General features: G+C 35.5%; 2 protein-coding genes across 9 annotated transcripts in view; both read left to right on the plus strand.

Moving 5' to 3' along the window:
• Positions 1 to 9,204, plus strand: part of LOC126920647 (spectrin beta chain) — a 38,961-nt gene extending 29,757 nt beyond the window's left edge. For 5 of the 8 annotated variants that reach the window (XM_050731304.1, XM_050731308.1, XM_050731306.1 and 2 more), the window contains 4 exons: positions 1,879 to 2,034; positions 2,793 to 3,060; positions 3,370 to 3,552; positions 6,754 to 9,204. In XM_050731304.1, the coding sequence (XP_050587261.1) occupies positions 1,879 to 2,034; positions 2,793 to 3,060; positions 3,370 to 3,552; positions 6,754 to 6,757 (611 nt within the window). In that variant the 3' untranslated portion in view covers positions 6,758 to 9,204. The remainder of the gene's footprint in view (positions 1 to 1,878; positions 2,035 to 2,792; positions 3,061 to 3,369; positions 3,553 to 6,753) is intronic. The other 3 variants (XM_050731309.1, XM_050731311.1, XM_050731312.1) reach the window with 1 other exon arrangement.
• A 1,664-nt stretch (positions 9,205 to 10,868) lies between these two features.
• On the plus strand, positions 10,869 to 23,424 carry LOC126920649 (sortilin-related receptor-like). The gene is made up of 10 exons (XM_050731314.1): positions 10,869 to 11,173; positions 13,219 to 13,485; positions 13,624 to 13,785; positions 13,866 to 14,129; positions 14,219 to 14,484; positions 14,564 to 18,822; positions 18,907 to 19,160; positions 19,306 to 19,783; positions 20,081 to 20,290; positions 20,406 to 23,424. The coding sequence occupies exons 1-10, from the start codon at positions 10,913 to 10,915 to the stop codon at positions 20,465 to 20,467; spliced, it is 6,483 nt and encodes a 2,160-aa protein (XP_050587271.1). The 5' UTR covers positions 10,869 to 10,912; the 3' UTR covers positions 20,468 to 23,424.
• The last annotated feature ends 737 nt before the right edge of the window (positions 23,425 to 24,161 follow it).

Consider the following 24,161-nt stretch of genomic DNA (forward strand, 5'->3'; position numbering starts at 1 on the left):
TCCGTACATTCTCGATATACTCTGATTCTTATCGGATAAAAAGGGTATTTTCATTTCGCCCAGACCACCTTGCTTCCGGGGTGTAATGATCCATGCTAGATGTGCGTACGGAGAATCCGTAGAAATGGCAATTACCTCGCAGCCTGTTTGTCATTTCCAGCGAAATTGAATATTTGAATTTCTTGGTATTATATAATAATTGTACGAAGTGGAGAGATGCAAAAGATAACGAACAGAGTAATATATTTCATTTATGAATGTATAATTATATATATATTTGTATTTTCAATTTCGAAATTAAAAGAGGAAAGCAAAGGAAAGAAAATAAGGGATGAGTAGCGTATACCTAATTTGCTGAATTCTTCGATACGATCATTGAATTGTATGATTTCCGTAGGGCAGATAAAAGTGAAATCGTAGGGATAAAAGAGCAATATCAGATATTTTTCCTTGTAATCTTTCAGGCATATTTCTTTCATTTGTAAGTCAATTATCGCGATGCCTGACCAGGCTGGTGCTGTAGTGGACAGCGCTGGCACCACGTGTACTTTTGGTTCATGCGGCTTTTGCGGTTCTTCTCCGCAACACAAGTCGCTCCGTTCTATTTTGCCTCTAAGAAACGGGTCGAAAGTCGTCATCATGGTACGTTATAGTGAAATTAATAGCCGTATGAAATCGATATTTCTTTCTATATAAACGCGAATGTTGGCAAATATCGTTTCCAAGAGCGAAAATAAAAGTTGGCAGATTTTCTCTATAAAAATGTCAATGTTGCGGTAAACAAATTTCGAAAGTTTCTTCCCTCCTTCTGAAAAACACGATGTTCCACAACAAAATCTAATCCTCACGGTATTTTTACTCTTCTTCGTCGTCACCAACAACCACGTACGTTGGGTTGACGCGACGTTAGAACTTATTTTAAAAGACAACGTTGTGAAGAGGGAACGAGCCATTTGTACAGTATATTAATTGTTGTTATTGATTTAGGATTTTCAAGGAATATGTTAAAGCCTGTTCTAAGCGCTAGATTTCCGTAGCAATAACATCTTTATACAATAACTTTGTAATATACGGAAGATATAGGGAAATAGAAAAATTGTAGAATTTTAGAGTTATGTCTTTCATAGTAGATTATTAATTACAAATTAATATTACAAGGGAAAAATATGATAAGGTTTCATGAAACATTGCGAATCAGATACGTTAGCAAATCAATCACGAATTACGTGTCAACAACGAATATTATCATATCTTTCCCGTGTCGACTTTGATTCACTTCTCTGATTAAAAATCATCATCATCTTTTTTTACTTCAGTAGTAATAACACCTACCTGTTTGATAAATTGTCCAGCAGCTAGCAAATATGGCAAAGTAGAGAAATGAAAAGATTGAAAGGATCGTTGTAACAAACAATTTAAATAAACCAACAAAAATCAATTAGAGACGAAATACCCTTTTCGAACGTGTTACAAATTCACAATCGATCAACATTCTAATAATATCGCGATCATTTTGCAGTAAATACGATTGAAATATTGGAACCTCGTTCTTGTTATCGTAAACTCGTCGATTGTGCGTTGCATATTTTCTGCTTCTTTTTCTAATTATAATAATAAAAAAAATCATGTTTAAAAAAAGATTCGATGGATCTAAATTTCAAAAGCGGGTCATATTTTTGCCAGAATTTGTATCTTGCCGGATAAAGTGAATCTCGCATGAGCATGCGTTGCATGTGCAGCAAAACGATGCGAATTTAACAAACGGTTCCCGTTCCTTACTTTCCTTCGACCACAATTCTAAACTAAAACTAGGCTGTCGATGTGACTCGATGTAAGTAGTTAATAACGTGGCGTGTGTTACGTGTGTCGTGTTAAAAGCTCCGAAAGGTGGAAGCGGTTCCGAGTCTGGTACTTTAAGACGTAAGGAACGTAGTCGCAGCAAGTCGCCGTTCAGGAGTTTCCGCTGGAGAAAGTCCGCCAAGTCGCCGAGTTTAGATCGAAGTGGCGTGAGTGACGATGAGCGCAGTATTTCCGGTAAGCAATTCTATTCAAACATCGTGCACACTGGAGTTTTTCTGCTACCGTTATGCCTACCCACCATTTTAATTACGATAATAGCTCGTTAATATCTCTTTAAGTTCGGTTGAGAGTGATACGAATTTAACAAACGTTCGGTCACAGCAAAGTAAACTCAATGGAATTAACACTAGTTGATAATCGATCGAAATATATTAATAAATTAATTAACATTTTATTTAGGTAGCGATACGAGCCTCTGGAAGATAAACTTTCATATCGTCGAGCAACTATTAAACATTTTGCCATTCCAGCTTCATTGATGATCGCAGGAAGCGTTTCCTTAATTTCCTGAATTGTGTACGTGTGTCTGGAATACGTGTACGAGGGATGTTGAATGAAACATTAGGAATCTGGGCTATGGAAACATTAATAATGTATGCATCCTTCTAATCATACGTGATCAGAATCAAGTTTACGATTGGTGCTGTACGGTGAATGCGTGTACATGTTTGGGTATCTCGATTGCATTCCGGCATTGTTTTATAACGTCTATCTGATTAACTGTTCAGGTCTTCCTACTTGAAATGGATTCCACCCAATGAATGTATAATTGTGTTTGCAGTTGTGTTACTCGTTCGAAAGGAAACTGGATGTTGTAACGTAGATTACGTTCTTTTCTCTTTAACTCTTCGCATACTATTCGCCAAGTAGTATAGTTATTTTTATCTTCTGTCGTTTGTCAGTTTGACTTTAAATTAAATCCGATTTTACAGAACAACGAAGTCCCACCGATGATGAATTCGAGGGCGTGTTGCAACGAAAGCACGAATGGGAGAGCACAACGAAGAAGGCGTCTAATCGGTCCTGGCACAAAGTGTACATGGTCGTTCGTGGACAGAGCTTGTTTGTATATACCGACCAAAAATCATACAAGGCAGCGCCTGATCAACCGTACAAGGGAGAGTCTCCTCTGGACCTTAGAGGAGCGACTATTACTGTGGCGAGCGATTACACTAAGAAGAAACATGTCTTCCGAGTAAAGTGAGTTCTGCTTGTAGCCCCAATATGACAGAGAGTGGGAAGAGGAGCAACATTTGGTTGCTGTTTGGCTTCACGTTAAGAATTTATATTAAGGATTAAGGAGATTTTATAAAAACTGCCACGGGATCTGCAACTTCGTGATTTAATTAGACATAATTGCCAATACATTTATAGAAATCACATAATATGATAAATACATATTTTACTTGAAAAAGTTGAAAATCCTGCTCTCTTCTTTCTGTGATCATAAACGTACAATTTAATATAAATACGATAGAGAAGTATCGATTAAAATTGTATATCTTTTAGGTCACAAAGCGGATCAGACTTCCTATTCCAGGCTAAGGATGATGCTGAAATGAATGACTGGGTTACCGTGTTGAACCAAGCAGCACAGGGTACTTCAGGTGCGGGTACGTCTAGGGCGCACACTCTACCCGCGCCTACACAAGCCGAGACCAAGCGGCGTAGTTTCTTCACTCTCAAGAAAAAGTGAGTCTCTCGTTAGAAGTATCTGAAAAAGAAATTCGGCAAAAAGGCGACCGGATGACCGCGTACGAAGATACGTAACGCCAACATATCACGTAAAGTAAAAAAAAAGAGATAAAAAGACTACAAGATTGATGGAATTCGATAGGAAACGAAATATCTTTAGCTAAACGTTTCGTTGTTCTAATCTATTATTTTCGTTTCTTTAATCGTCATTTCTTCTTAAATCGATTAAAAATTTTATAAAAACTTCTCGTTATTCATGCTATCTTCAGTGTCATCTGTTCTTCATACTGATGATTGTCAAATCACTTTCTTTTACCTTTACGAGTCTATTACGAGTGCTGTGTCAATTTCTAACGCGAATCATTGTTAGTAAACATCGTTAATTGCTCGTATTGGAGCATATTTACAGGGTGTGTATGTTTAACTATGGACTTTTTAATGTTTTTTCCTTTCTCTTGCATTAATCATTCAGTAATCCTCATTTTTCGCTAGCTTCTCGTCATCTGTGCATTTCTGAGAGCTAAGTAAAACTCCGGTTAAAAGTTCCAGTTAAAAAGCGTGTTCCAAAATGTAGGTATTTTACAAATATTTTGTCTCATTTTCAAATTATCATTGATCATCGTTATACGAGTGGCAAGGTGATCACCTCGGACCGATGAATTATTCACGATTGTTCTATAGATTCGAGGTTTTCCCGTGTCATTACCATCTCACGGTATACGTTTAACGCTGGCAGACATTTTTCCATTTCATTCGATCACATTTTGCATTTATCATATTTTAGAAAAGCCAAAAAGTAGAAAGTGTGAAACCAATGAACTGTAAGAAAACAGTACACAATTGGAACAACATTTAGAGAGATTGCGGTGAGTCGCATAAATAATCATTAGATCATTTTTACCGTCGTACTACTGCACGATTTTCATTGATCATCGTTTACCAATTTTCTTTTCTCTATCCTTCTGTTACACCTTTTTTTTTCTTTTTTTTTTTGGTTACATTTAATTAGCATATCTGAAAAAGTACAAGAGGAATGTTCTTCCAATTGTGAATGCGGAATGATATATATTATAATCGAAGTTCTCTACAAAAAGGAGAACCTGTACGTGCGGTGCTTAACTGTGTTTCATATGCGCGACCGTAAAAAGTTCCTTAGATAACGTTCAAGTCGCTAATTACAGTCATAACTCGTTATTCGTTATACGTATATACTGCGCTCCATAATTATAAAACCACACACAGTTTTCAATTTTTGTACGGTATGTCCGCTAAAAATGGGGACTAACTATAGAATCAGCGTAACAGAATATTTTACTATAGAGAATTAAATTTAAGGTAAAAAAAAAACGAAATTGTAACAATAATTTCTATAAGTTCTTCCTTTATAATTTGTATAACTTCTATTTGCTTTTATATGCTTCTAATTAGATTTGGCGTTGTATCTATATAAAAATTGAGAATCTTAGACTGGTCTTATAGTTATGAAATGCAGTATATATTCTTTCGAATGATAGCATTTATTAATTTTGAGAAAGATACGATAGCAATTTGAAGTGAAGTAAAAATTTGACATAAAAAGGGAGTGTTAATTTTTACTTTACTTTTTGCAAACACTATTGATTCTATGAAAAATGCTATTCGCTATCTATAGAATTTAGCGAAGCTATGCATAATTGAGTGCTAAAAAGATTTGCCAAGTTACGGCATTAGTAAATTCTGAAGTTATTCTATTTGAAGGTTCTAGAATTTTATAATTATAGAAATTATATAATTTAGCAAAGTCGATAAATATCACTTGGATATAAATGTGTATGAATTATAGAAGACCAAATGAGAAACTAGAACGCGAATTAAAATATGAAAAATATCGTATTTCAGCAAAGGATAGTTTTAATTTCACGAAGTGTAACGTCAGCGGATCAACGAATTGCGATGGATGATTGTCATCCCTAAGCGAGCAGCTGTACTTTAGCGACAAAACATTTCCAGACATGAAAACCGAATATATGAAATGTATGAGTCAAATTTTGTCTCATTCGGGAAAAAACAAGAGGAAGAGAATATGAAACACAATCATTTTAATCATGTCACCAAACAAAGCTCAGTTCACAGGCGCTTTTTATCAGCATTTTTCATTGCTTTTTCATGAAACATTTCTTTCGTTCGCTCTAGTATAATGTATTGTTATTATTATATATATATGCGTAGACACACATGATTTATTGTATATCATTGTTGGATTATATTGCTGCCATCCTTTTGTCATTGCTTCGTTATGTCATCATACATATTATATCATTTGTTCACGCTTCTTTGCTGGTCGGAAAAAAAAGAAAATACTTTCAGAGAAATCATCCTGGTTATCAGTAAGATATGACACTGTTGCCTTCTACTGTTGGAGGTAAATTTTGGCTGTACACGCGACTTACATAAACGCGTGCAGCTCCTAAATGATAGAGCTGATTCGTGCATATGTACTTTAATTGCCCACATTTGTGTGTAGTATCCGTACTTGCTCATGTCAAACCTTGACAGATAGTGTTATAGCACTCATTTAGCAGCATTAAAAGATATTTTGAGACGTAGTATTATTATTCCCGTATATACAGGGTGACCTGTTTCAACCTGTCCATTTTACTATTTAAAAATTATCTGTATTAGGCGAAATATCGAAATCAAATATAATTATATTTCAAAGCAGATTTGAAGACTAAACATTCAAAAAAGTGGAAAGGTAAAAAACAGGCTGCGCTATATTTCCTTATGGATACTTTATACACATTCTTGCTCAATATCGTGCGTATTAAATTTTAAAGAGGCTAGAGGGGTACGATCTTTAATTTTGTATACTTTAGTTTACTATTAAAAAAATATATAATAATATTCTAAATGTTATTTAAGGAATATCTTTTTGGATGAAGTTCGCTAGTTTAAAAGGAAACTTAAATCTTGATATATATATATATATTTTTTTTCTTTTTCATTTCAATTCATAGAAATCTTAAAAAATTGTTTAAGAATTTGTTTTTATTGACAATTTTATGAACTATAGAAAGAGAAATAAGACTAATTTAGCTCTACGCCTCGTGGATAAGAAATTACCATTGTTTTTCAAAGAAACACTACGCACACATGCCTTCTACGTAATATGCGTTAACATTTTTTAATTTAATGTTTGCTTTGTTTGCCAATTTTCAGCTAAACTGGAGCAGTGAAGTTCGGTATAAGCCGCTCAGCACAACACACACAGTTTAAAAGAAATGTTTCGTCGCTCTACGTGGTTAACAAATAAATAAAAAGGCAGCGCTGATTGTAAGAATTAGGAGATATACACGCGGATATGATGTTTGGAAAAAAAAAACGAGAAAGAAACAAAATCGAAGGAAGACTCGACTTATTATAAGATCCGTGTCGATTTTACGAAAAATGCCTACCATCTTCGATAACTATTCATCATGAAGAAAAAAAAAACTAATAGAAAATATTTAAGCAGCTGTCTGTATGTATTTAAAACATTTCACGCGCGTGTAGGCCATTTGAAGTCTTTAATTGTGTTTTTTTTAGTTTCTTCAAGAAATTTTCGGACACTTTGCAATATATCGCTAGTTGAGAAAGTGACACACAAACATACACACACATTCGATGTCCCACGTTAGCGTGATCGAGTTTACTTGGACATGGATATTAATTGTCAAAATTAATTGCCCATCTTTCTCGCATACTCGCATAGTGAACTGAGTACAAGTTTTAGATTTTGTAATTTAATACGTGGGCGTATCTTGCGTTTTGATATTATTTTACAATGTAGCCAAGGCAATCCTTCGTTTGTCTATAATATTAGTTTGATATCACAGTAGATATCAGTTACTGCAAAAGTTCTGCATATTATAAGTCAGATAAGAATTCGATTATAAAATTAATTCAGACTGTTCAGGATAAGCCAGTAGATCACATTTTCAAGCAATGACACGTAACGAATCGAATAATAGCAGTGAAAGCTCGATAAGTGATCTATTTTTTACAGTATGTACTTGCTAATATTGCTTCGAACAATTTTCTATGTTTCTACGAGTCGCGCAAATGCCATTTTTGAACAGATGTTCGCTGTTGAAGAGGAACTCGAGAAGCAATGCCTTATGAGATATAACTCTCGTTTAATTGAAAAGTATCTTCTAGCCCTTTTTATACTACATAGATAAAAATTTGTAGCAGCTTAGAGTGCTATAATGTTTCTATTTTAGAAGAAACTCTTATTAGAGCTTGTGCAGTAACCTGATACGCGTTGTTGCTCTCGTCTTAAGAAGGAAAGAATCGTTGTTCTTTAATTCATGATATCCGCCCTGTTTTATCTGTTTAAGCAGCTCAATCGATGCACGTGTTCATTTGTAAGGTCTGTACACCGGTATATACACTTCCTCTCGCCCAGCACCTCTTTTTTTTAATTTCGCGTTTCTCCGCAAACGATTCGTTTGCGTTTCGATGACTGCCATATATATATTTAAGCGGCACACTAACTTGGGACATGATACATATATAAATATATAAATAAATATATAAATATTATATATAAATATAAATATAAATTAGCTTTTAAAAAAATTGTTAAATATATGCTACGCCCTAAGGGAATACGCATTGGAGGATTATAAAAAAGAAAAGAAATGGAACACATATTGTTTAATAATTTAAAGAGTTTCCTCTTATATACGATCCCAAAATATCACGATTCGACGGAATTAAGAATAGAACGAAGAGATAATATTTAATTGTTCTTTATACATGTTTCTGCGTGTGAGATGCAGTTTTTATCAAGCGAGCTTTTGTCAACGAGAAGAATCTAGAATGATATCGATTCCATTTGAAGCGTCTCGCTTGATATTAACTGATATCATATCCACGTTGCGATTTACGCGATTGTTAACTTTCGTATTCTTTATTATTTTCCTTTTGTCTTATCTTTTGACATTTTTAAATATTTATCATGGTTGTTTTTTGTTTCATATAGAGTGTAAGAATGGTTTAAGGTCGAAACTTAAGAACCGCGTTTTTGATCATCTTTTTCAGTGACGATTATTTAAGAACTGTTCATTTTTACTAAAAGCTCTCGCCCTCTTTTCTGTTCAGATGTTGTCCATTTACAATGCGACTCATTTCAATCGACGTCGACTTGTTCCATTTTTCTTGGAATGCACTTTTTCTTGACATGGTAATAATCATATTTCTCTCGACGATACCTCTGAGTAGCACATGTTGGGAATACGTTTGTAAAACGTCTCATCTTTTTTACTATATATTGTACTGTGCGCTTCACTAATTTGTACATACGATCATGAGTAACGCAGTATACGCCTAGGCAAGAAGAACGAAACGCAGTAATTAACGATCTTAATCAAAAGAAGAAAGAAACATACAATGAAATCGATGACACCGTTCGCTTTTTTCTAGTTTAATGCATGTGCATTTAGTGGATATTTTTTAAACTATTTGGAGTCGCATTGCTACACTACACACAACTTAATATTTCATAGCTATGTGTTTTATATATAAATATATATATATATATAAATATAAATACGAGATAACGAAGAACAGTAAATTATAAGAAATAAAAATGATTATAATAGAAAATATATAATAATTGTAAAACTATCTAATAATTATAGTTGTGCGAAATCCTAAGAATATTTCCATCCTCGTCCATGAATCCTGATAATATTTTTAGATCAGAGATTAATGAGATAAGAAAAGCAAGATTGTAATTTTATAATACCATTTTATTTTAGACAGTATATGTTTTAAATCTTTGTATCTTTGTTTGGATCAATTTCAACTTTAAAAATTTGTTGTTTTCGTAATATAAATTTTTTATGAAGTACAAAGTTATAAAATTATTGACACAGTTGAAAATATGACAGAAATTTTATTATTCGCTGTACATATATTTGGTATTCTATTTACGTATTTAGTAATTAGAAATGTAAAAAAACTTTTTTTTAATCATACGCTCTGCTTGAATAGATGTACCGATAGCAGAGGGAGACCTTGATGGTGTCGCCAGGAAATGATAGTCATTATCTAATGTAGTTTTATTATTACATACATTTGAGAGTCACCGATAAAAGTACTTACTTCCCCAATGATGACTTTCAATTTTATTACGAACCTTTTTTCCCATTGATAACTACGTTGACAATTATCCCCCGATTTATATTTGAATAATATTAGTTTGTAGTCAATAAACTTTACGAGTGTCTTAATTTCGTTTTAATTGTTTGTAATTGTAATTATTTTGAATATAACTATTATATTTATTAATTTACACTAATTAGATGCATTGATAAAAATACTGTTGTTTTTGAAAATAGTGTGTTAACAATATCTCTAATGATTTTTAAAAATTGTTACCAAACAATTTAAACTTAAGTGTGTTCCAAAACGCAATCAATAATCGCCACGAGGTATGGCTGCGTCTTCAATGCGCGACATCTTCCTTATTGCAGGTTTTATTTATTATACAGAAGATGGAATTGTACAAAATTTAAAAGAACTTCAAGATATTACTTTTTTTTTAATTTTTACCTTAATTTAATATTATGGATTCTTATCTTGCAATAACTTTCGAGATCATTCTGTTTAAAGATAAATATACAAATGACGAATCGCGCATGCGCGTTAAGACGCATTATATTAGACATGCAGTTCTTCATCTTGATATACTCTACATAAATACACACATTGTCATAATATATAATATATATATATATACATATATATAAGGTGTTTCATGCAACGAGGTTAAACTACACCTCTGACCCGCTAGAAAATAGAAAAATTTTTTAGAGAGTATTATGATGTTTACGTCGAAAATGTATTAGGTTAGAAAACATTTTAACTTTAATTCTGAAGTGCAGAACTGACTGTACGAAAGACAAGGAAAGATGTGACGCAGTAGCCTTACATTTATTCTAATTTATTTCCTTCTCTTTCATATGATAAATTTCATGAAACTAAAACGAAATATTTTTTAAGATAATTATATTATACACGACTAATATAATACACTCTTTATACGGAATAAAACAAACTCATTGATTGATATATACAAAATTTTAAGTTCCATTTTAAAAAATAGGAATAATCTTACAGTTTTCAAAACTACTCAACTTTCACAGTAGATATGTAAATACTTACATCAGGTCATGATTCACTCGAAATTACTTAATTTTACCTAATGAAATTTTTTTTCTACCCTCTATAATTTCAGAATTATAGTCTGGTCCAATTGCTCGAGACACCCTGTATATCTAGTTACATATATTTGTACATGCCATGATTAAAGAAAGTCAGTCTGAGCAAGATGGCCGGCCGGACGACTTCGGTCTTCTATTATTCCGCATTTATTTTGCATTTCATGTTGTTAACGAGTTTTAATAACGGACAGAGATTCGGTGAAAAAGCGAAAACCCTTCACATTACCGAGGACTATGAATCTTATGGTTATAGGCAGCCTCTTGTCATAAATCGGGATGATTATACCGATGTCAGGGAAACGTCAGCTAGTCGAACGCGCAGGGATGTTCCGCTATTTCCAAATAACAATCCAAACATCACAACGAAGGTACCATATTATATTTTAATATTTTACCAACGATCTGTTTCTTTTGATCCGGTTTGCGCATCGACAATGCCATCGATTTATTTCCCACATAAGTTAGATTGTTTTTGTTCTCTTATCATTCCTTGTGCATACTTGTTACTTGCCGATAAGGTGCGTTTTTAGAATTTTATGCGGCGGCTAATAAGGCCGGCATACATAGTGCTGCCTTTGTGCTTTCAACAGCGGAGAACGTAATTGCCGTATTATGTCCCTTCCGGACTAAATTTAATCAATCTTGACGAAACGGAGTAACGCGTCATGGTTGTTCTGTTATTGACACGCAGAGGTCAGTAACCGCTCTATCCGTCTCCTTTATTTTCTGCGATGGATTCTCATCTTTTTCCTCCATTTTTCATTTTTCTATTTCCTTTTTAGCGATCGACCGAAACCCATATTTCAAATAAAGCACTCCAGTGTTTGTTATCGAAAAACCACGGTCTTTTGTTCGTCTTGTATCGTGTCAGCTGAACGAACAGTGCCTACTGACGAATTACTCCAATTGAAATCAATGACATGTTTCATATTTATCATATTGTGTGCTCATGAATTGGAAATAAGGTTGTCCAACGAAAAGAATACCTAGTACGACGTTGCGCTCTATATTTAGCTAAATCGAAATCGTAGAAATCATTGTTATTACAATTGGACGCAAACTTTTTCCTTTGTTTGTAGTGGCTCGTCTTATCGTATTCGATAATTATTGAATTCGATAGAAGTGTACTTTGACTTCTTTCCTCGAAACTATTTTTCGTATGTTTTACGTAAAACCTATTCCAAATATTTTCACGAAATATACGGCGTGATAAATAAGATGAAATAGCGCAGTTTTATTTTCCCTCAAGGACAGACATTTATATTAACAAATATGAAATGTTCTGATGATACATAGTGTATAAGCACTGTATGACAGTTACTCATAGGTAATACGTGTCATTCCAGCGAATGCAATTAAATCCAAAGTAAGATTACAGACTAAAGTATTTGAGTGGATGACAACAAAAGAATACATATGTATTATATTAGTCAGTCAAGTTGATAAATTAAACTATATAAACAAAGCTTACGGCATTAGTCACTCGTATTAGCAGCTAAAATTTCAATATCTACAAATACTTCTTAATTATGTATGAATTAAAAATACGAATTTGTATTACGTATTTATCTTTAACCAGAGATTCAATTCTTAACAGAATAATAATTAGAATAAAACTCGAGGTTTCTAATGTGGAATTTTGCAATGAATTGGAAAAAGGAAAAGTAACATTCTTTTTATATTTATATATGTTCTAATACACAATTCATTATATTAATTATTTATGTTAATCGAAATTATCTCAAAATGAAGTTAAGTAAATATTTTGTCCGCAAGAAAATAATATTTTATGATAAGTAATATGTACAGAATAGATGTTAAATTAGTGAATAAATATTGCCAACGATTTTTCAGAAATTCCTTTCACTTTTTTCACATGTGTAATGTAATCACACTGCAGAAATCCTTGAAGTTATTTAAGACCGGGGGAAGAGAAAAATAAAAAATTACTTCGTGTATTTTAGAGCTTACGATGCGAGCTGACGATATCTCTATGGTTCAAAATTTTATTGCACAATTTGTCGTAATAAATTAACTATATTCACCGCTTGTCTATCACGTCATGCTAATTTATTAGGCAATCTATAGTTCATTATTAGAATCGTTACATCGTAAAAATTTTCCTGTATGTATTTTCACAGTAAGGAGTACGCAATCTTTTTTCCATGAAGTACAATGTCTAATACATTTAACCTTCATTCAATTTTCACTAAATGGAGGCAAAATTTTTCACTACATTTTTTAATATTTATATAAATCAACGTATGTATACAAACAAGTTAGTGTAATGTTTTTCTTTATATCGTACTTGTACTTTTCAGCTTATCCATATCTTTATCTATGTTGTGACTGATGATATCTCTGATAATTTCACGTTTGGAATTAATGTTTCAACTTTCTCTTTTCCCCGCAGATCAACGCTTTAAATGATTCTCATCAGCAGTTGATAGTTCACTGGGTAGGAGAAAGATCTAATGTGATAATATGCTTGGCGAGGGACAGTACACCAGTGATGAAATTGCAGAGCAGCACAGCTCCAACACCTACTAATCCTAGTGCTGTGTATATAAGTTATAATTATGGTGACACGTTTGTCAACATAACTGAAAAATTTCGAATTGGAGATGATCAGTATGCTACCCTGGACAAGTTCACCAATCATCCAAAATATTACAGATTTGTAAGCTCATATTTCATTAGTATTATCTTCTAATTTACATTTATAGTTAAAGGGCTCATAATTATTTTATTATTATTCTAGTTTAATTTTCATTTCACTCATTTTATTGTTTTAACATGATTCAACGTCTTTTTCCAGTGTATCTTTGTGGACAGTACACACAAGTTACTTTTTATTACACCAGATAATGGAGAAATGATAAATAAAGTGCGAGTACGGTTTCATCCTAGTGAAATCTCGTTTTATGAAATGGACGTTGATATTGTCCTTGCTTTGGACAAAGTCAGTCCTGTGCCCAATGTAAGTTTTGATACTCTTCCATTAAAAGTAATTTTCAGTTTAGAAAAGTGATTCCTATGCTTCTATTATATTGGTTTCAGCTATGGTTATCATCGAACACTGGTTTCACGTGGATGATATTGCGTCCTTACGTAAAAGCATTCTTTTGGTCGCCTGCACCGGCTTTGATAATCGAACGCATGCATTCTGATGGAAGAAACACTGTTTACCAGATTGATTTGCAGAATAATTTGCTAAAAGACTCAGTGACTCGCTTGATCGGACCGTCGACAGTGATTATCTCAGAAGTGGAAGATTTTCAAATTAGAGGAGATTATAGATTTGCTACTTCAAAGAAAATAAAGGCACGTAATAAATCAAGCTTATAAAGTTTTATCCTGTATATATCTTGACCAGATATACATTGCGAATTAACAAAATTTTTGCTTCGCAGAACGGAACGGAACATCTGGATCTTTTCGTATCTTACAAAAATTTTAGCTTCGTCAAGGCCGAGTTTAATACGCCTTTGCCAATTAAGAATTATCATGTCGTCGATGTTTCACATAACAGAGTTTTTGTTACGGCTTCTCACGATGAAACGCATGTCAATCTTTATATATCGGAAATTATAGATGAGAAGATAGCTACGTTTACATTATCTCTCGAGGGAATTTTTACGTTTTTCCCGAACAGTACCTGGAAAGACAGTTGGCTAAAGTAATTATCTCAATTTATCTCAAGCAAACAATTACAAGGATAAGGAACGAATGACCAATTCGTATGTGATTTTTTCCAGTGACGTAGCGGATGAAACATTTACCGATCTGTATAAAGTAGAAGGTCTTCGCGGCATTTATATAGCGTCGCAAGTAAAAGGAGCACCAACATCAGGATCTATTGGACTCGAGCATTTAGTTTCCGTGATAACATTCGATCATGGAGCGACATGGAATAGTATAAAACCACCTGCTGCCAATCACGAAGGTTTCTACATACACTGCGGTAAAAACTGTTCGTTGCAGTTGAGCCAACGTTTCAGTCAGCTATATCCCGTGACAAGATCGGTATCTATTATGAGTTCGAAGTCTGCTCCTGGTATTATAATGGCTACAGGAGTGATAGGGCCAAATCTCAAAGGTCATCCTGCTCTGTATGTATCGAGAGATGCTGGCCTTACTTGGAAACAGGTCCTCAAGGACTACTACTTCTTTAACATGGGAGACCATGGTGGTCTGTTGGTAGCTGTTAAGTACTTCAAGTCACGCGGAGAAACCAGAGACATTTCTTACTCTATTGACGAAGGGGAGACCTGGCAGTCGTACGAATTCAATCAGAAAATGTTGCGCGTGTATGGACTGATGACCGAACCAGGGGAAAATACTACAGTTTTCACGATGTTCGGTTCAGGTAGTGGTCAGCACCAGTGGCTAATAATCAAGGTTGATTTGAGGAACGTGTTCGAAAGAGATTGTACCAAGGATGATTTTAAATTCTGGTCACCGACGAGTACGGATCAACCGGTGATGGCTTGCGTGTTAGGCCGGAAAGAGATCTATCAAAGAAGAGCATTGAAAGCTAATTGTTACACGGGGATGGATTATGATCGACCAATAAAGACGGAAATATGCGGATGCGATTTTAACGATTATCAATGCGACTTTGGCTTCGTACGAACTGGAAATCCTTATCACTGTATCAGAGATAAAAGCATGACTCTCTATGACCCTTATGCTGTACCGAATACCTGTGAACCTGGCGCATTTTATAATCGAACAAAGGGTTATATAAAAATAGCCGATGATGAATGCATAGGTGGCTTAGCGCGAAATTTCGAGCCGGACGAGATTCCATGCCCTATACAGGAAAAACCTGGATTCTTATTGGTAGCTCAACGTGAGCATATTTCGCGAATCAATTTATTAGACGAGAAATTGGTAACACTACCTATTCACGATTTAAAGAACGTTATAGCAATCGAGTTCGACATGAGGAACAATTGTCTGTACTGGGCGGATATTGTCAACGACACTGTGGGTAGACAATGTTTCCAAGATGGTGTAAGTTTTCCCGAAATTCTAGTAGAAACCGATTTAAGTTCCATAGAAGGAATGGCTCTCGATTGGGTCTCTAATCTTCTGTATATCGTTGATGGCGTTAAAATGAGGATTCAGGTGATCAGGACAGACATTTCTACCATGGGAAGAATGCGAAGGACCATCCTAGGACCCAACAACTTGCAGAAACCCAGGGGAATAGCTGTTCATCCAATGAATGGGTATATGTTTTGGACCGATTGGGCTCCGGGAAATGCTTCTGTATCGAGAGCCAATCTGGATGGAACGGATGTGAAGAGACTGTTTGTGGAACCAAACGTCGAATGGCCAAATGGAATAACTATCGATCACATAGCAGAACGGATCTACTGGGTGGACGCCAGGCAGGATTACATCGGATCTAGCGACTTCGATGGAAAGAAATTCAAGAAAGTGATCTCTAAAAGTGACAAAGTGTCACATCCGTTCGCTATAGCAGTATTCAAGGATAACATGTATTGGGATGATTGGAAGCAATCTATGATATTCGTCGCAGATAAAGATCATGGTTTTGGCATCACTTCTATTATAGGTCAACTGCCTGGTCTGATGGACCTCAAAGTATTCGCGCACAGCATTCAGCAAGGCACCAACGCTTGCGTTAATAATACCTGCTCGCACATTTGTGTCGGAGCACCTCGTGGTGGTTATGTCTGTCTTTGTCCTGATGGAATGGAAATGATCGATGGCAAGTGTATGTGCCCAGGAGGAATCACCCCGTTCGCCAATTCCACGTGTCCCAGAGTAGCCAGTACGTGTGCCCCAAATCAATTCGCTTGCGCTAATGACGTATGTATCCCATCATCGTGGCGATGCGATCGGGACAATGATTGTGGAGACAATTCGGACGAAGTCGGTTGCACGTCACAACACACCACGTGTACGCCAAACTTCGAGTGCGATGACAATAGATGTATCTCGAAGCACTGGGTCTGCGACTTCGATCACGATTGTAAGGATGGTAAAGACGAAATGAATTGCAACTATCCGCAATGTACGGAATCACAGTTCAGGTGCGCAAACGGTAGATGCATATCACACAGATGGCGCTGCGACAATGAGAACGATTGCCGAGACGGTTCCGATGAGAAGAACTGCAGCAAGAAGGTATTCCCCGGCACATGTAGATCCGACGAGTTCCTTTGCAAAAAGGATGGAGGTTGTATACCAGCTAGTTGGAAATGCGATGGTGAACCAGACTGTGAAAACGGAGAAGACGAGAATGAATGTAGCGAGATGGTCTGCGAACAGTGGCAGTTCACGTGCAATGTGTCGCATACTAAATATCGTTGCATATACAGTTCATGGCTTTGCGACGGAGACAAAGACTGCGCCGATGGGTCTGACGAGGTTAACTGTACCACTCAGCAACCACCGTCATTGGCACCAATCCTCCCTAACAGCCCTTGCAATAATTGGATGTTTATGTGTAATAACAAGAAGTGCGTGCCATACTGGTGGAAATGTGACAGCGTAGACGACTGTGGAGACGACTCGGATGAAATGGGTTGTGGTAACGAGGATGTTGAGGAATGGACGGTGGTATATCCTACGGAACAAGCTAAGGTTTGTCGGGAACATCAGTTCCAGTGCTTGAATGGCGATTGTATACAAGATTCGTGGGTTTGCGATGGCTCCAGTGATTGTACTTCCGGTGAGGATGAGCTGCACTGTGGGGACAGTGATCAGCCTTCCTGCCGGGAGGATCAATTCACGTGCCGTATGGACGGTGCGTGTATTCCCATAAGGAGCGTTTGTAATGGCGTGGAGGAATGTCCAGATGGTAGTGACGAGTTAGGTTGCTCCGGAGAACAACACTCCAGCCCAGCAGCCACGCCATCTTGTTTCTTTGGCTTGTTCCCTTGCGACGAGATACGATGCTTCCCTCTGGCATCGTACTGCGATGGTAAACAAGATTGCGTGGATGGTTTCGACGAGAGCAATTGCGAGAAGAATAGTTCCCGTGTTTACCAGGTGCTTGTGATGGGAGTGGACGAGCGGTCGGTCACTGCTACCAGTTTGTTCTTATATTGGTGGATGCCATTGCCCACCAACGTCAGTTTCGAGTTTCTACCTTCGATAGCGTATGCTGTACCTGGAGCGAATTGGACCAATGCTAGCCACTGGATCGACGAAATGGAGTATCAATTTAACAATCTTAAACCATATACTCGTTACAACATGACAGTTCACGTTAGAATAAAGGGTCAAACCACGTCATTCCCGCCAGCCAAATATTTAATCGCCACAACGGGCGAAGGTGTCCCATCAGAACCTTGGAACGTCACCGTTACTCAAAAAAATGGAACCACTGTAGAAGTAACCTGGAAACCACCTCTGCATCCGAATGGACCTATTACCGGTTACGAAGGATTCGTAACACCACCTATACCACCTGTACGGTTCTTCCGGCAGAAGACTTCCGCTTTATTAGACATGCCATTCGAGGCAGGAAAGAATTATTCATTCTGGGTAATAGCAAAGAATAAAGAACGAGAGTCTGCCTCGTCCAACGTGGCAACTTTAATCTTTGATGGATCCACTAATATCGACAATATTGAGGATCTTAAAGTGGAGGCGGTCACCAATCACTCGGTGACTCTGTCATGGAAGAAGATGAAAGACGTTTCCTATGTCATTACTCCGAGAGGTCCAACGAAATACCCTGTACTATCGCCGACTATCAGCACGGAGAATCGCGTGGAGATACTGAAACTGGCTCCAGGAACTATGTATAGTTTTGAAGTCGGTGCCAAGAGGAAGAACTACGTTGGCAAGACAAAGACTGTTACTGCGACCACGGAGGGCACTCCCTTGCCGACTGTCACGAACCTGGTTGCGCAATTAGTGAAACCGCACGGAACATCGGTAAAGCTTACTTGGGATCCGCCCAAAAGCACTAGGAAAATTAAGTGGCAGTATGGAATTCATTATGCAGTGAAAATGAAGGAATTTTTCCAAAGTAATAGCCTTGTAATGTAAATCGTAAACATGGAACGATCGGCAATTATTTGAATCATTAGTTGAAAATTAACTGTATTTTCAGAATATAGGTATTTAACGACAAACCTGTCGGCGACTATCAAAGAACTGGAAGCCTGTGAGTCTTACGTGTTTGCGGTGGGCGTGAACGGAGATTATGGCGCTGGGCCATTGAGTCAACCAGTCTCGGTATTCACACATTTCAATCAACGGGCTCCGCCAAAGAAACTAAAAGTTACTCCAACAGAGAGACTTGATACCATAATTATTTCCTGGAGCGCAAGTTGTCCTAACATCGACGAGCCAATTAGATATACGGTGAATAAGAAATTTCAACGATATGAATTATTGCATTGTATCTTTCCCTTGAACTGAAAGAATATTCTTGCTATATCTTAAAATTAATTTGGAGAAACTACCTAAGTATTCGTTTGTTTAAAAGTTATTACTTTTAAAATTACAGATCACCGTAACAGAATCGACGCTCAAAAAGCATTTTGTAGTGACTTTGCCGGCGACGAACGAATCTGTTATGAAGCATACATTCAACTCGATTAAACACGGCGGCAAGTATCAAATAACGATATCCACCGATGTCGAGAACGCTCTACCCAGTCAGCCGGTTTTCTATACGGCACCAGACATTCCACCTCCTCATCAAGTGAAGGTTCTGTATGATGAACAACGCTTTGTTGTTTACTGGCAAGAACACGATTTACCAGATGTTATGAGAGACGAGAAGTATCATTACGAGGTTTTGGTGATGGAAGGATCACACGTAATGAACGATTCGATCGCCAAGATATATAAAAGCGATCAGCCACCGTACATATACAAAGATGTGAAACCGGATACCATTTACTCGTTTGCCATTCGTTTAGTCACTGAGGAAGGCTACCAGAGTCCTCTGAGCGAAGTGTTTAGCACCGTACATAGCGCGGGTAATTATCTGAATATAGTTATAGTCGTTTATTCTAATAACAAATTACTGTAAATTTTACTTTTATATACAAGCTCAAAAAGTGCGATATTTAAAATATGGGCACCTCACTGATTTCGTTGAGTGTTAAAATATGTTGCTGTAATATATTCATTTCATATCATTATCTTATTTCAAATGACTTATTCAATATCGGCGAGGTGTCACTGTTATTATATAATTACCAAAAAATTATCTAACAAATATTAATTTAATTTTAAGCAATTTAGCGTAATTAATAAGAAATTAATCTTTTTAGAAGTATCATCGTTACCAGTGACTATAGATACGGCTAACATTATTTCGTATGCGATAACAACCTTTTTTCTGATCTTTGCTTTGGGATCTGCGGTGGCATACTTTATCATTAGACACAGAAGATTACCCAATAGTTTCACGCAATTTGCTAATAGCCACTACGATACTAGACGCGGGCAGGCCACCTTCCCCGGTACCACAGACGGCTTAGGTGAGTCTCCAATCCATTTAACAGTATAATTTAATGCAGTATAATTTAAATTGTTGATAATATTTATCCAAGAAAATGTAAGATTTTCAAAATTTCCAATTTTTTGTAATTTCAGAAGAAGAAGACAGTCCCGTGATACGAGGCTTCTCCGATGATGAGCCATTAGTAATAGCATAAGTTCGCGAAAGGTATCACACATAACAACATAACACGCTCACACTACGAAGTATAAACAGGTACATTACACTCTCTCTCTCTCTATATATATATATATATACATATATATACATGTATATATATATATATATATATACATATATATATATATATACATACATACATACATATATATATATATACATATATATATATATATATATATATATATATATATATATATAGAATTCGTACTATATATACATATACATATATATAAAATATAAGGAGAAACATATTAGGAGAAATGTGCCAATACACTATTGATACGAAAAAGTTCGAGATAAGAGACGACCTGGTCATAAAAGTAGAAAGCTTTTATGAAAGTGGCTCAAGACTGACATACACACACATATACACACACATGTACACAATACTACACTCGTAGAAAGTAAACCAAGATTGATCGAGAGCTCTTCGGAACACTTACATGAAAGGTTTGTGACTATAACGTGAGAAAAAATATCACATGACCCTCTGTTTGTAGAGTACTATTATACGTGTACATGTTATATACATAGATTTGATTAAGTATACGGATGATTAAGTTTACGTCATACCGGTGGGCCGTAAGATAAAGATGAAAACTGTTGTTTGTTTAATATCTATATAAAGGTAAGACAAAAAGATGCGAGAGTAAGAAATGACGAGAAAGAGGTAGAAAAAAAAATGAAAGAGAATTTGTATATATCGGAAATATTTTGTACCAACTGCCCAACAATTTTAAGCTTTTTCGAAAGATGCCATATATGACGTTTACTATTGGATTTGTACTATATGTATAATGAGAGAAAATCGTTTCATGATTTGATCAATGCTTTTATTATATGATTTGCATTACTTTTCTTTATTTTCTATGATATAACATCGTGTAAGGTTCGTTTTCTAAAACGCGGAGTTCCAGTCTCTCAATCAACGCAGAATATTTTGTCTCATTAGACAGCAATTAATGTCAGAAAATTAGAGGCTACTTTTATAACGAAATCATACAGCAACTATCATGTAACAAAATCAGAGGCTACTTTCGCATTTGATATACTTGTTATTAGCTCCGCTGTTTTGTAATAAATCCTTTTTCTTCTCTTTGTATACACACGACGTTAACACGAATGAGCTTGTTCATAGTGATGATTAATATAATATGATCGTATACGTTTACAAAACAGTCAGGACAAAAGCTTGCGACGATTGTGAAAGTTCCGTTAGCGATAGAAAAGACAAAAAATAGAAAGACGAAAAGAATAAGAATAAAAATGGTTGTGTCTTCGCATTGAAGAGATTTGTGATTGAGAAGCATTTACTTTTAATTGATTGTGACTTTAATGTAACTCATATACTCTATTTGGTCGCGCTATAGTCCGACGAAAAGAAAGAAAATGAAGTAAAGAGAAGCCAGTTTGGATCGTTACAAGGCAGGCAGGGTTATAGATGGCACTATTAGATGCATGCGAAACTCGAAATATGTGCTGCTTATTTTTAACTATTTTTTTTAGAGGAGATGTTATGTAAACGGAGGTCATGGTAGCACGATTATGAAATTACCCGTGCTATCATAGATTTGTAAATAACGAATACTTGTTACTCGATCAGCTAAAAAGAGAGAAAGAGAGAGAGAGAAAGGGAGAGAGAGAAAGAGAGAAAGTATGAGAGAAGAGAGAAAATATGTATCTTAAAAACATGTTCGGCTTTTTTACGCGATAAAGCCGACGGTTTAGTATAAGCACGCAAGCTTGTCATTTTTTTTTTTTTTTAATTTTCGAGGTTGTCTTAAGTAAATTTCATATTTTATTCCAATGAAATGAATCTGTGAACACTGTATAATTTTTCAGAAGCGAGATTAAGATCGACTTTTGTCTGGTGCACAGAGTGTTGGAAGAAGGTAGTTTAGAAATTAAGAAATCAGTAGCGAACAGCATTATTAAATCGATAATTTGATCGTTATGTTTTTTAACAAGTAGTATTCTTATTTTTATGAAGCACGATATCATTAATATTATTATAGTATTGTTAATATTATAGTATCAATAACAATATTAATATGAAATTTAACATTAATTTAATATTTTTCAATGTTAGAAGTACTATGAAGATTTAACAGATTTAACATTACCTCTTTTCACATCCTGTGCAGAATTCTTTTACGAAATTCTCTCAGATCATTTTATAAGAAGACTTTGCATTGAATCTTTTCTCAAACGATTCTTTGATGGTTTAATGCTCAACAGAGACAAGACGCGAAACACGTGGATAAGTTACTCGTCATCACTTAGGTCCATGTGAACAAGAAGTGTTCTAGCAATACTATCCAGATCTATTCTATCTATTGTAAACACACAAAAATCAAGGTCTGTGTTAATCGAGATCCGTTTACATTAATCTCAAGTGCGCTGTTCTGAAAATTTTCGTAATCGTAACACGACAATATTTTATATTCTAAACTCGCTATTGTTAGCATTTATCGAGTTTGCGAAATGATTTTACAGCCATGGCCTTTTCGAACAGGTGTCATTTTTGAAAGAGATATTCTCGATGTTTTTTATATTACCCGTTTTGGCTATGATATTCGTTCGGTAATCGATTAAGCATTTCTAAACAACAATAAAAAGACAAAAAAAGATATATCACTTTGTAAAACGACGAAAGATTGCCGGATCGAGTGCTTCGAGATTAAAAAAGGAAAATTCCAGATTCCAGCAAATTCTGTTCTCGTTCGTTTGCTGCGACAACATACGCGACGCGAAACAAAAGAGTGCAGAGCGAAATATTTCACGAGAACGACGATGTCGAAAGAAACGTAGGTTGTACGTGTAAATCTCAAGGGTTATATAGGAATATAACAGTGATATATACATAATATATAAATATCTATCCGTATACATATAATATATTTGCGTGTAAATAAATGAATTTAAGGCATATGATTATGATAATCTTTACTAATCTTGTACCATTATTCCTTTCCATCCGAAGTAAACAAAGGATGATATTAAATTATAAAAGACGTGAAAATTTGATGTTTTCAATTTTTAAACGTGGCAATCACCGTTCATGTCTTTTCGTTTTTATTTCCAATAGAACGGACAATTTGTAATACACCGACGGAGAAAAGAAATTATTGAAAAATTGCTATTTGTATTCGACTATTAAGAACTTTTTTACTGTATAAATTTCTTACGTCTTAATAAATTTTGCGTTTTAACATCTCAACTAAATTAATATCTAACCGATAAATAATTTTCGATGCAGACATTTCTATCTGAGGACTGGTTCTCGGGTAATTCGTAAAACGAGGTTGTCGTCGCTCTACTTTTTTTGGCAATGCGACGGAGTGGTAACGTTTCCGCCGATTGTCAAACTCTCTGGCCAAACTTCCGTTCTCCATTTCAGCCGGAAACGACGAAATTACCAAAATCAGTAAAGAAACTACAATACATGTTTCTTCAATTAACGAAACGTCAGTTTCAGTGTACTATTTCGTATACAAAAGAAATTACAAGAGGAACCTAATTACTTAGCCGTGTGTCAAGAATGACATTCTAAGGAGGATACAATACGCACAAATATCTACTCGATTAACTTTTACTACTCTGAACCCACCATACGATGTTTATCCTGGAATTATCTAATTTTTATTGAACTAAAAGTCAGGACACAA

The sequence above is a fragment of the Bombus affinis genome, chromosome 9 (genome assembly GCF_024516045.1).
Source record: "Bombus affinis isolate iyBomAffi1 chromosome 9, iyBomAffi1.2, whole genome shotgun sequence".
Lineage (NCBI taxonomy): Eukaryota > Metazoa > Arthropoda > Insecta > Hymenoptera > Apidae > Bombus > Bombus affinis.